Source organism: Chelon labrosus, assembly GCF_963514085.1.
Source record: "Chelon labrosus genome assembly, chromosome: 7".
NCBI lineage: Eukaryota > Metazoa > Chordata > Actinopteri > Mugiliformes > Mugilidae > Chelon > Chelon labrosus.
In genome coordinates, this window is record NC_140343.1 from 27,539,774 (window position 1) to 27,554,012 (window position 14,239).

Below are 14,239 nucleotides of genomic sequence, written 5' to 3' on the forward strand. Positions count from 1 at the left end.
GAATTCCCGAGGTCATATCCTTCTTGCATTGTTATGTAAACACCAAGTTTATTTTATAGCTTTGTGATTGTTATTCTTTGACAAGTTTCAGACATTTTTGTTTCTTTAGCTTTGCGCTGCCAACCTCGGGTAATTCTCACTTTCATTTATTAAATTGTACCAATATTTTATTTACCAAGCAACTGATCTATGTTAACATCCTGTATATATTATTGTTAGACTTGTGTCGCTTCAAGGCTTTGTCACAATTTTTTATTTATTTTTTTATTTTTTTTTAATTTTAAATGAAACACCTGTAGTGGTGAAATTAATCTAGAGCGCCCTCTCGTGGTATGATGGTATTAGTTGGGGAAATACTCTGTATCAGCGTTCAGCGGAGTATCAAAAACAACTCAAATATGTGACCTAGTTTTTGAGTGTAAAGACCCACATTCACTGGATGGTTGTATTTTGTTTAGGGCTACACTAATATAATTATTATTAACTATTTTCACAAGTTAACCTGCTTCTTATTATTTAAACTGGTTGATATTGGTTTATCTAAAATATACGAAAAAAATGTACCAGACATAAAAGTCAAATGCCAATCACAATTTCTCAAAGGCCATGGTGTTTGTGATATTCACATGTGTATGTGTCACTAATACAGTGCCAAAAATAAATCAAAACTCAGATTAATCAGTGTCAAGTTTTTCACGTTAAGTTTGTTTTCAACGTATTGTTGATTTTTTTTTTTTTTTCATATGTGAGGATAAATGTAATAGATGGTGGTTTGTGGAGAATATATTCACCAGGTTATGCACCTAATTCAGTTCGCATTCAGTTTATCTGTCACTGTGTAAACACGTAGAGCGTGGGCCTTAAATATTGAATATTCATAGTTCATCATTTGTAATTGTGTGAGAATGGTTACATCGGTTACAGAAAATGAATGAATGGATGAATGTTTCATCTTTATACAGTATGTTATTGATTTAACTCGGAACAAGTTATTTCCATGTTCTCGTCTGTGTTTCAATTGTTGAACTACACCTCCCATAATCCTCGGCAGAACGCAGGAAGGTGACGTGTTTTTGCTACGTGTCAGGAAGTTCAGTGGTCAACATGGCGGCGCAGCAGGGAGATGTTGATGAACTGTTCGATGTTAAAAATGCATATTATATTGGCAGTTATCAACAATGTATTAATGAGGCTCAGAAGGTGAAGGTAGGTATCACACTGAAGCTTCTGAATGTGTTAGAATGTATTATTTTATCCGTTTTGTGCCTCATTTACTAACAGCATCGTACGCTTCGTTTGCGAGCTATAATGCTGCTAACTATATTAGCTAATATTTATTTTACTGAATTGAATTCGGTACTAAAGTGTAACTTGTGTTTTTGTCTGTGAAGCCGTCATCACCAGAGAAAGATACTGAGCGGGACATGTATTTGTACAGAGCATACATTGCCCAGGTAAGCTAGCTTTCTTATGCTAACTAACTGTGCATTCATCGATGTCACATTTATTTATAATAAAAGCCTCCTCCTCACACCGACCTGTCGTGTTCTGTTCTGTGTTATCGCAGAGGAAGTATGCTGTTGTCCTGGACGACATCAAGGCCAACTCTCCACCCGAGCTTCAGGCTGTGAAGATGTTTGCGGAGTATCTGTCCAATGAAAATAAGAGGTACGAGGTGTTATTTACATTGAGATGATGTAGAGGGGGCATGGCACAGAACGTAATGTCACACTTGTAGTCAATATGCTTCACCAGCATTATGTCAGTACATGAATTCACATGATCGAGTTTTGTTGTACTTATACAATGATCAGCAGCAAAATTAAAACCTCCTGCCCAATTTGTTCCCTCAAAACATTCATTCTTTTTCTGTAACCTCATATCCTCTAGGGATCGCTTCGGGGGGCAGGTCACCAGTCACCAAATACAGGGCAAATAAAGAAAGACAAACAACCACTCACAATTTAGAATTATAAGTTAACCTAACAAGCACGAGTTTGGACTCTGGCTGGCAAGTTTGAACCCAGACCACCTTTTGGTCATGGAGGGTTATTGGGAGGGCCTCTAAGAGTGGTGTTTGCTCCAGCAATTACGTTATTTGGAGGGCAGGTCAACATCTTTCATGTCTATTTTTCATGTATTTTTTTTTTTTTTCAACTATTCTAAGCTGTTGGAGAGAATGGGGTGGGGGTGCCTGGTAAGCTACAATGTTTAGGGAGCTGTCTAAGTAACACCACATGAATTCTGGTACCAAAGGTTTCCCAGTAGAACATTGTAAGGATATATATAATCGATGTTATTCACCTGCCATTAGTTTTAATGTTGTGGCTGATCAGTGTACATCCGGCTAAGCTGTTCTGCTGACACTCTCATTTGTTCAGTGTGCAAAAGGGGTTGGTTTGTATTTCACCATCAAACTATTTGTTCAGGGATGCTATTGTTGCTGATTTGGACAAGAAGATGGCCAAAAGTGTGGATGCCGCCAACACCACCTTCCTCCTCATGGCCGCCTCCATCTACTATCATGAAATGAACACGGATGCTGCTCTCAGGACTCTGCATCAAGGAGAAAGCCTGGAGTGGTAAGTGGTCTTCAAGATTCCACTCTTTATATGTCACTATACAGATAGACAAAATTGCAATAAACAAAAATAACCATCTCCCTGTGGAGAGGGTCTGGAGGAGAGATTGCCCAGACCTAGTTCAGGATTTTGATTGGGACGCGGTGTGGTCCAGTATTCATGAAGCATCTCGTAACCCAGATCATCAGCAAATTCACTTTAATTTCTTACACAGAACGTACCTCACCCCGGTTAAACTCCATCACATGAAAATTATTAATGAGCCTTGTTGTAATCTGTGCTCATTGAAAACCCAGGGCACATTTATTCACATGTTCTGGGACTGTCCTCCTGTTAGACAATTTTGGGGCAACGTTGCATCCAAACTATCTGATTTGATAGATGATACAGTACCTGTAACTATATGTGTGTTGATTCTAAATAATCTGCCAATCCTCAATATTTCTAAACTCAAAAAGAGAGTCATCTTTGCTGGACTGACAGCAGCTAAGAAAATGATTGCAACTCGCTGGAAACCACCTCATTCTCTGTCTGCTCAGTCTTGGATTCTCTCTCTTTTGGACGTCATATACATGGAGCTCTCAACAGCTCGGATTAACGGTGCTAATGAAAGCACCCTTAACACTTGGCGTAGCACCGCTGACTCTTTGAAAAACATGCTCTAAATTGACTTTCCCACTGTCTTTCTCACCTCTTATCTAGCCCTTCGAGATGTTAAGTCCCTTCTGTCTTGTCTATGTATGTCTGTTTGTACCTTTGTATTTTTTGTAGGTTATGTATGCACTTTTTATTTTTTTTATTTTTATTTTGTTTTTTTATCGTCAATAATTTCACTGTGTTCTTTCCCATGACACGTTCTTATCTCCTGGGCCAACTGTCTTTCTTTGAGAAGCCATTCTAATAATATTGTATCTCCTGAAATATTTTTGTTGGACTTTCTGTAAATGAAAATAGAAATAAAAATTTGATCGCAAAAAAAAAAAAAAAAAAAAAAATAACCATCTTTTCTCATTTAGCCTGTTTATTATAGAAAACTATTTGGGTTTGAGAGATGTGCCTACACTGGTTACTTGTATCGTCATTGCTGATCAAGTTTGCATGATTGCTTAGATATCATTTTTCTGTTGATAGTTACTTATTTATGGCTACGGATACAAACATTAGCTATATATATAATAGACAGACTTTGTAGAGTGATGTGTGCTGCATTCTGCTCAAGATCATTCACTGTTGGTTCACTGATTTGTTTGCATGTTGAAGACCTCAGCATGAAACTGACCCTAATCATTTGTTTATTCATCAGTATGGCCATGACTATTCAGGTGCTTCTGAGTCTGGATCGTGTCGATCTGGCAAGGTATGTGGTAACTTAATGACCTTATGCAAAAACATGATGGAATATCATTTGCATTGGACTGGGAAATTATCTTCATTATTTTAGGACTCATGTAAAACATCTGCTTGCATTCATTGTTAACTAATTAAATATGCTACAATGTACTTAAAGTTCACATTGACAGATGTATACGGTTGAAATTCTCTAGTAACACTGACATTTTTTTCTTTGACAGGAAGGAGCTGAAGAAGATGCAGGAGCAGGATGAGGATGCTACTCTAACTCAGCTAGCCACAGCCTGGGTTAATATTGCAGTGGTGAGGAGTGTTAACTCATTTTTGTAACATCACCTACATAAGTAGTTAGATTTATGAATGAATGCTGTGTCATAGAATTCCCTCCGCACATAGTAGACGGACTGGAAGAATGGGTCTGTTGTCTGTCTGTAGACCAGATGAGTTAAATGCCTTTTCATCTATCATCTTTGCTGCCATTGTTCATGGTTATTTTCTGCAGCTTCAGACAAGTTTGAAATAGTCCGCCAGCAGGAAGGATAGTATATAGCAATTTTTGGTTCATTTTAATGCTAAATTAATCAAAGTATGACAGGTGGTAGATGGACTGTGTTCCATTTAAATTACGCATATTCCAACATATAGCAGCTGTACATACCTACAACACCATTAACAAACAAAAGCATCAGTCCCTTTTATTGACTTTTCAGAATATACTAACATTTTGCTTGTTCTTCAAGGGTGGAGAGAAACTTCAGGATGCCTACTACATTTTCCAAGAGATGTCTGACAAGTACTCATCTACACTATTGCTTCTCAATGGGCAGGCAGCCTGTTACATGGCTCAGAACAAGTGGGAGGAGGCTGAGGGAGTGCTACAGGAAGCCCTCGATAAGGTCAGAGGATAATAGTTTGGGCTTGTGACTATTTTTGGTTTTCTTTTTCGTTGGCACATTAATTGGTTTGTTGAAAAAAAAAAAAACACAGCTAAAACATTACGGGCATGTTCAGACTTTGTGTTAAGATCCAATCTGGGCAAGCCAATCACGTAAAAGATACTTGTGAACACCCCCAGAACGCATTGAAATCACATTTGAGAGATCCGATCTCTGACCACATTTGGAGGCGGTCTGGGTTGCATGTGTCCGCATTCCTTTGATAGTGTGAACACAATGCGTTCTGAGTTGCATTAAAGATACCCTCCGCAGGGGTGCTTCTGCGTCAGAGGAGTTTTGCCTCATTAATTCAGAAAAAAACACACAACCACGATTATAAATGATCACCTGAAAAGGAAAAAGCAGTGTAAGTGATGTTTATACGTTAGTAATGAGAGCCTTTTAAAATATTCTGTCCTTGTAGCTATTAAATAACTGAAAAATAAATAGATCTAAGTAAGAATTCACAAATAAATGTATTTAATATGAGTACACAAGTGATCCTGTGTTAATTATTGATGTGGTCATGTTGACATATGAGGAGCCGTGTGTGCTTAAGTTATTTATTTCCTCAATCACCGGTGTCTTTGTTTACCTTTATTACCAGAGATCACGGTGTGTATGAAAACCTTCAGGGTTAGAGTTCTAATCTCAGTTTTGTGCATGTCTAACTAATGTCACGGTGGAAATCAATAAATAATTATTTAACATTTTTGCCAAAGTCATGATGCACACACATAAAATAGGGCAGTGGTAGAGATCCATTAAACACAGTAGCTGTTAAAATATTCTACTAATATTCTAAACCAGACGATGTCGGGGTTTACTTGCATACAGAACACAAAACTGAGATTGGTTCTGGAGATGCATCTGGAGACGCTGCCAGGTCTGAACACACGTACTTAAAGCTGGTCACATGCTATCGGAAAGCCCAGATCGGATCTTAATGCAAGGACAGGCCCTAAGGCAACTGGACTTGTTTAGTCTCCTTGGAAATGTTTCTTCCAGGACATCACCAGGTTTATTTAGAACTGAAGAAGTAGTGAAATATCTTCAAGAAAACCGAAACGAGTCTTGGATGGCTGACTGAGAATCTCCACAAACATAGTTTATTAGATTAACGTTTTTAATGCTTTGTGGGGCTGCTTTTAGATCCACATCTTTAACAATGAAATGATTATTCAGTGACTGCTGAACAGAGGAGTTATAAGAATACAGAGTTAATCCTTATATAATACTCATTATGGTGCATTCTGAATCATAGCAATGTAAACAACATTAGAGTTGTCTACTTTTTGAAGGATTTTTCAAAAATGTATGTGATGGTTCAACTATGAAGATTATATTCTTTTTCAGCATTTTTCGTTGAAGGTTTCTTCACCATTGTGGAGAAAATAAAGAACTCATCTTGCTTTGTTGTAACAGCAGATGGCAGCACATACCACTTTGTATTCCAAATCCAGTAAACATCTATTAAATGTGACATATTTTATGATGCATTTCAATTTTTTATATTTTCATTAATCTGCTCTGTAGTTTCAAATATAGTGTATTTTCAAATTATTCTTAATTTTTAATGAACTTGTAATATGCTTGACATATCATCTCTCTTGGTAATGCTGTTTCACCAGGTATACCCCAGTTTTATTGTTCACTGTGTTGGCCTCATCCTAAAGTGTTAACTGGTTAATGTTTTACAAAGCTATGGTTATCCAATCACGTTATCTCTCACTAAACAGGCAGAACTTAACAGTAACGTAATATAACTTTCAGAGTTCATATTCTGTTTAGACAAAACCAAGTAAATGCTTTTATCTTGATAAATGGAATAAAAAAAAGTCCTCATGTTTACACAATTAAATATACAGTCATAATTCTCTTACACGTTCATTTAAATGCTACAGTATAGTATAGGCTGGATCACTGCAGCTACTTGCAGCAGCTGGAGTCGACTAGCTGCTCTACTTCTGACAATGGAAATTGAGGTCATTTTATGTAGTTATTTCTCTCACAAGAAACATTCTAAACAGAAAGTGCTTTTGCCTTTCGCTGTCTTGTTTTCACGTCTCCTTTTACCGTTCTGAGAACGTGTCTATCGCTTTCTGTTCATGTCTTGTCTTTCTCTTTCACCCCTATCAGGACAGCAGCCACCCTGAGACGCTGATCAACCTCATAGTGCTGACACAGCACCTGGGCAAAGCTCCCGAGGTGAGACTTTGGACTCAAAGCTGTGAACAAGGACACTGTTTTGACATCATCACTTTAGCAGTTTCCTATAGACAAACATGTCCTCGGTGAAAGAGTGGTGTGAAACCACTTTGCTCAGAAGCCGTTGATGCTTAAAAATACAATATGCACTTCTCAGCATCATTATGTGTTTACTCTGATTAAACCAAGAATTCCTGCAGTGTCCATTATCAGAGAGAATATCATATCTCCTTGCTTAATAATGTGTGTGAGTTATACAACCTGAAACTCAGAGTTCATGAGATAAAGACCCAATTATCTTCCTAACATGTGATGGACTTGATAGCATCATGGTAGAAAGCTGACCATTAACTCTTAAGTTGTCATTGAAAAGCCTCTGTCTGTGATAAACACTGATTTGCACCTCTCGCTCAAGGTTAAATGGAATTAAGTGGATATTTTTTAGGATATTGTCTAAAAACACCATCTCCTATAGTACAAGAGATTTAAAATTGACTTTTTTTGTCTACAGAAATGATCGTGTTCCCTATAATAATAGAAGTGCAAATTGCTTTGTTGTCCTTCTGCTCTCACCATAACTCTTAACAGGTCTTACATTCTCAATAGCACAACGCTATATGAACACTTTCCATCAGTAATATGTGAAGTACCTGTCTTCCTGGAAGCCATACCAACCCATAGTTCTAGCAGTAGCACATTTTCTTCTCCATAACATTAAATATTCACAACCTACTGTATGTATTATTTATTAAGAGTTTAACACAGGACATTTAGTTGTGGTTTAATCATGTTTGATGGAGAGCTGCTGGCAGTATGAGCCAACCATCCCACAACCATCACCAAGATACAAAATGTAGTTTGTGTTTTTTGTTATTCTCTATAGTCACTTTCTAACTTGTGCATGATCTGTTTTTTTGTCTCCTCAGGTAACTAATCGGTACCTCTCCCAACTGAAAGACGCACACAGAGCCCACCCATTCCTCAAAGACTATTTAGCCAAGGTAATTTAAATGTTTTTTATTCCCAGGAACACCTCTATCCTGTGACTAGTTATGTACTTAACTTTGTTGTACTTTAATTACCTGACCTGGTTGTTGTGATGGCATGGCAGCATGTTTTCTTGAATCAACGCCAGTGGGAGCATTAAACTCTGAATCCTTAGCCTTTGTCACTCTCTGGGTTGTAATTACACAACAGTGCAGATGTACATAAACACACCAAAGCTGGGGCAGAGTGTTACCAAACAAACCATGCGATGCACAGCTGTTCCTATGGTCACATGTTTTTTCCTGGTGCTTAACTGTTTCCTGTACTCTTTGTTTCCTCCAGGAGAATGAGTTCGACAGACTAACGATGCAGTACGCTCCCACCGCTACGGCATAAAAACATTTACTGAGGCAACTCAACTATCTACCTAATTACATTTATTTGTTTTGATATCCTTACTGCTTGGTGGCTAAACCACACTAGAAATCACAATTTCCATAATTTCCTATCCAATCTTTATGCACTTGCTTGCCAGTTTATTAGGTACACTAGTGAAAACAAAATTATTCAGATGTAATAGTCATGCACTAAATCCACTTCATGACTGTTGTAATGTTGAATTCATGTTAAAATAGAGTATGAAAGATGGTAATTCAAGTTTGTGATCAGTTTAGAGGATGTAGTTTGTGGTGCTGTTAAACTAGATTGAATTAAACCCAAAAGTGTTTGTTTTTTGGTCTACTTTACTGGCTTAAGTGGGGCTGGCAAAATAATAGAAACCAATGTCTGTACAATTCAACACTACTACAACCGTAGCTTCAAAATGATTATACAGTTGAATCAACAGCTCTAAATGCTAAATACTATACCCTTCATGATGATAAGATTTAGTGCAGGACTGATATTAGTTTTCACTAGTGTACCTAATGAATTGTTAAATGAGTATATGTATTTGTTTTGATATTCTTACCTGGAAAGTCTGGTTATACCACACTAGAAGTCAGGATTTCTCTGCATTTCTCTTACAGAAGCAACATGTATGTTCAATGTAAGCATTCCTCTGAAATGATAATAAATGTTTAATACCTGCTCTGTGTTATCTGTGTGTATTTGAGTTTAATTAATGCAGTTAAGAAGATTTAAACTGCTTTCTGACACTTTGTAAAGTCCTGAGTGTGGTGCTGGGCTTTAGAGCGCTGTCTCTTTAAGTCATCTGTCGAGTCCCCGGTGATTCAAGCAGAGGGTTCAAAAAGAAGATAGCGGTCCTGACTACGTCACGCCCCCTGCGCCTTTTTCCGCTTTTCTCTTAAACGTCGCGAGCTGTCCCCCTTTCAGCGCACCAGTTGATTCACGGCGGAGCGCCGCGGTTTGGCCAACCCAGCGTCGGACACGTTGACCAGCCGGAGAAGAAAAGTAGGTGGAGGCAACCTCTCCTCAGGATAATTTTCCTATTCCTCCTTTTATTTTCGCTTGGAATAACCTCCCTTCTCGTACCGGTTCGTCGGGAATCTGTTCAAACTCACGAAGCGGCACCGAGCCGTTATATTAGGCGAATAACGGACAGGGATGAGACGGCGTCCGTGTGACGGCGAGGCGGCTCAATAATCTGGCCGGGCTTGGCACTAGAAAGGCGGCGGAAACGTTAGAGCTCACATTGAATGCGTTGGTATATGTGTGCCCAGTCACGTTATAGGCCAGTTCATTCAAGTAGCCAGCTAGCTTGGACGCCGCTGCCAATGCTGGTTCATTCACTATTGTGTACGTTTGATTTAGCTAGGTGGCTAACGGGGACGCGCTGATGCCGCAGATGAGCCGTGTGCGTAGCGGAATGATGATCAGAAGAAACCTCCAGCAGACTGGTGCTAATGGCTCTGATTAATCATCAATACCTATTTATTATTTGGTTTGTGTGACTATCAAATCCAGCCGCACAATCGGTGTGTCTGGTAAGACCTGGTGGGCCCTGCTATCATTCATGAAACTGTCCTGAACGCCAAGAAAGGGCCCATGTCTTAATTTGGAAAACAAAGAATTAGGTTACTGAAGAGGGTAAGCTGGTTAGATAAGCTTGTTTTAGTTGAGCTAGCAAGCTGGTCGACCAATCAGTCGCACAGTCTGGACTCTACTGGACTCCATCTGTTGGGGTAATTTATCCCGTTTCTGTTATTTTTGCGCCGCGCCACAATGGATGGTCATGCCGGGAGCGCAGGGCCGGTGGAAGTGGAGCCCATGCCAGGATACTTGGAGCTCATCACCAAAGCGTCCACCGTCATTCTGGGCGCATGGAGAGACTGTAGCAGCTGCGGCCTGGAGCTCACCAAACGGACTCTCCTGGATAACGCGTACATTACCTGTACCGAAATCGCCCTGTTTTTCTTTTGCGCCTTTTTGTGGACGCAGGTCAGGCGGGGACTGACAGAATGTCTGTTTAAGGTGGGTGACCCACACACACACGCACACGCACAGCCACCCTCTCCATCTCCCCAAGGTTAATTTATTTACATCCTTAATTAATTAATGGTCTTTGGAGAGAAGAATATCTAATTGAAACCCCAGCATGGCACAAGTGTGGCCTCACATCTCTCTGGGGTTGTATATGAACACACATGCTCTGTACAGAGTAAACCAGACTGAATGTGAGGGTGTAAAACTGAGGTGGGAGTCGGTATTAGAGATGAGAGATGATAGAGATGTTAACAAGTCGTAGATTTAATATGAAGGAACAAGAGCTCAGGTGGCTTAACCACACTGTCTGTGGAAAATTAGCCGGACTCACAGCTGCTGCTCATAGAGTTTCCCACAGCTTCTCACTTGGGTCTAGTGAGCCATTCAAGATGGTGACGGGTCATGTAGGGTAAGGGAAGTATGCACATGTCAACCCTTAGACATATGGTAGCTGCTATATGGTTCAGAGCACATAGTCTGAACATGCAGGAAGAAATGTGTGCATGTTAGTGGTTAGACAGTAAACACCTTTATCTATAATCAGGCGGCACGAACATCTGAACAGATGGGATACATACAAACTATTAAATTAAGAAATTCTTTTAAATAGTATCCATATTTTGGATGTGGGTATTTGGCAGAACATTATTTATAATAGAATTGATTAAATAGTAAGTGATGCATCTTTCCTCCTCTATCTATTTCTGTCACACACATAAATTACGCTGAAATCAGTCCGTTTAATAATATTTTATTGCAGCATTAGACAGACAGAGATGCCTGTTTATAATGCAGCTAATTCAGTAAAACAGATAAGTGTTTCATCACTTTGATGCAAATAAAAATCAAATATGTCACCAGCCAGTCCTGCTCACTGATTTACGCTGCTACCGTCAAGTAATAAATCATGCAGGTTTTTTTTTTTTAATTCCTGACCATGTGCACCTTCAGAACTGCAGCGTCTCTAAAAGCACCCTGATAACAGCTCATCTCACAATACGCTCTGACAGATTGGCCCAGTGCCCAGGTCTCCTATATTCCTTTCACTCATCTGAGGCCTGAGGATCTCCACCCCTTTTGGTGTTGCCAGGGAGGAGCCCTCTCTCCCCTCCACACAGATAGCCTGTGGTTCGTTACTCTGCCATCATTGTGGGTGAGGGTAGAGTGACTGCACATGGTGGATGATGACGCTAGAGCAGCATACTAGAGCTCAGGGCCCCATGTGCCAAGCCAGATGTGGCCAGAGAATGCAAAGAATGAGGCCAGTTTTCCCGTTTTACATTATAGATGTGTGTCAGAGTGACTTACTGACGGCTATAGAGCATTATGGGATGGATCCTGTTTGAGGGCTGGGCATTAGAAGGGTTGTGAAGGGTTTTGAATGAAGGTTGAAGAGTCAGACAGGATGCCCTTGGTTAGTCAGTGCATGTGCTATACCAGATTTACAGTGCTCATATTAGCGACAAAGAAGACGAGTTCAGTGTTAGGTCAGCAGTCAGGAGTTAATTCATGCCTGTTATACATCACAAAAGCTGATGTGGGCTGTCAGAATGGCGTAGTTTGAGGTCTTATTTGAGCAGCACACTGACTAGGAACAAAACACATTGCTTTGTCTCTCGTATAGTTGGATGTTAAGTATACTGCAGAGCATTTAATACCCTGTCAGTATTGACTGAATAAGTGGTTTTTAAAATGTTGACATATACAGCTGCTATGGTCTCTGAAAACTACTAAACTGTCATATGGACAATAAGTTGCTGCAGAGACAATCATGAGAACACACACTTGATTAGTTTCATAGCTCATGAAACCTTATAGAGATCAAATGTTAGCTTAGACATCAGCAGACAAAGGACTTGTAATCTTATCCTCATGAGGACCCTGATTTGATCTGAATGAACGTTGTTCCCTTTGTTGTACTATGGAGCCCAAAGAATGGAGCGCCAAAGACATATTAATATAATTTTCAATTTTAGAGAAGGGCATTTAAAGCTGCAATTAATTGTTTAGTCAGTTTTAAAACATCTTTTCAGATGTAAGAGTTTGCTGCATTTCTGGGTTCCATGGCCAAAGGCTGATGGATAAAAAATAATTAGTTTCCTGTTTTGTTACTTACTGACATGTTTGAAGAATGAAAGTTGACCCACTTAAATACGTGCATCCTCTGCTTGCAGTTAAGGAGAAATGCTTTCTTGTTAAGAACTTGTGCATCATGTCTAAAAGCTTAGCGATTAGACCAAGGTCTTTCTCAGGTCTGCATATGTCAAACTTTGTGCGGACGTGTTAACCAAAAGGAGTAAAACCAGGTTCCACATGCAGCCATGATCACACGTGTCGCTGAGCATGGTGTTTGCTGAGTTAAGACGAGTACGTTGGGGGTGGGGAGGACTCCCGTGTGCAGTAATGTGTGGTTGACAGTTTTTTTTTATCATGTCTCTCATTTGGTTTGATGCCTGGGTTAGTCCCAGCAGTACCTGTTCAGACTAAGTTAAACACAATTTGTTTATAAGCCACTTGAGTCCTATTTTTACATAAGATGCTCTCCTTCATCATCATATCCTGTCTCATCTACAGACACTGGCATTTCAAAAAAGAAATGTACAGTTAAGTGGCAAGATGCTCTTCGGAAGAAAATGTAGCAAGTTGCATTGTAAATGTCACACAGGCATCAAAGTAGCACTATTCCTTCCTCTTTTTTTCCTTCCTCTGCACAAACATGTTTACGTCTCCGTTTGCCTCATCTGCAGGTTTATGAGTGTTTCAGACACAGCTGTTTGTGTTTTGTCAGGCACAAGATTGCATGTGCAATGATGAGAGAATGCAAGAGTATTGAGGGGATTGCGTGAAATTAGTGAAGATGCAGAGGCAAAGTGATGATACTGGAGCAAGAGGAGATTGAATTTGACAAATGAGGAAGAAGTATCTAGAGGAAGGAAGGATTTGAGTGGAGAAGTGGGCTGAGGGGCTCCAGCCTGCTGACTCAGCATGCAGCAGCCAGTCATTAATAACACTGCACATACCTACCCACATGCATAAAGGACATATGCTGTCTTACACACAACTTCTGTTGAAATGTTTTTAATTTTGCATCCAACAGGATCATGCATGCATTTGGAAAGTGAACAGTAAGCACCCTGAGGTCATCAGTTTATAGCTACTCTCATAAAGGCCTCCCATAGTCCCACACATACACTTGCCAGTTCAGTAGGTACTTTGGTGGAAACAAATGTATTCTAATACATTAGTCCTGCGCTAAATCTTAGCTTCATGAAAACTATGTGTTCAACATTTGTTTCAAATAACTGAGAGAGCTGTTGATTCAACTTTTTATTTTATTGTGTTTAATCCAGCTTAACAACAACACCAGCTACGTCCTCCAAAATGATCATGCAGTTGAATCACACCTTTCTTATGCTGTTTCAGTATAAACTGAACACTCATGAAGATTTAGGGTGTTATATTAGAATGCATTCTTTTCTCACTAGCGTATGTAATGAACTGACAAGTGATACTGAACCAAAGAGGAGAGTCGCAGTGAGTTTGCCAGATTCAGCCTTGTTGCAGAGTTTATCTCCCTGCACTGAGATGAGTGGCACCTCGTCCCCTGCTGTTGTTCTAAATGTAAAAGCAGCCTGTGGTTTGACAAGGTTTCTAACCACACATCCTGGATCACTTTCCCCTAAGCTCCCGCTCATTGTTGTGCATTAGAGCCACAGAGAGCAACCCGACACT

The 14,239-nt window shown here is 39.7% G+C and overlaps 2 protein-coding genes across 2 annotated transcripts in view; both read left to right on the plus strand.

Moving 5' to 3' along the window:
• Positions 1–1,070: 1,070 nt before the first annotated feature.
• cope (COPI coat complex subunit epsilon) lies at positions 1,071–9,150 on the plus strand. The gene is made up of 10 exons (XM_084548733.1): positions 1,071–1,206; positions 1,392–1,454; positions 1,568–1,668; positions 2,430–2,582; positions 3,886–3,939; positions 4,154–4,235; positions 4,673–4,828; positions 7,007–7,075; positions 8,002–8,076; positions 8,405–9,150. The coding sequence occupies exons 1-10, from the start codon at positions 1,105–1,107 to the stop codon at positions 8,456–8,458; spliced, it is 909 nt and encodes a 302-aa protein (XP_084404859.1). The 5' UTR covers positions 1,071–1,104; the 3' UTR covers positions 8,459–9,150.
• Positions 9,151–9,283: 133 nt separating this feature from the next.
• cers1 (ceramide synthase 1) overlaps positions 9,284–14,239 on the plus strand; it is a 28,394-nt gene continuing 23,438 nt past the window's right edge. Inside the window, exon 1 of the mRNA XM_084548732.1 lies at positions 9,284–10,495. Coding sequence (XP_084404858.1) covers positions 10,247–10,495 — 249 coding nt within the window. The 5' untranslated portion in view covers positions 9,284–10,246. The remainder of the gene's footprint in view (positions 10,496–14,239) is intronic.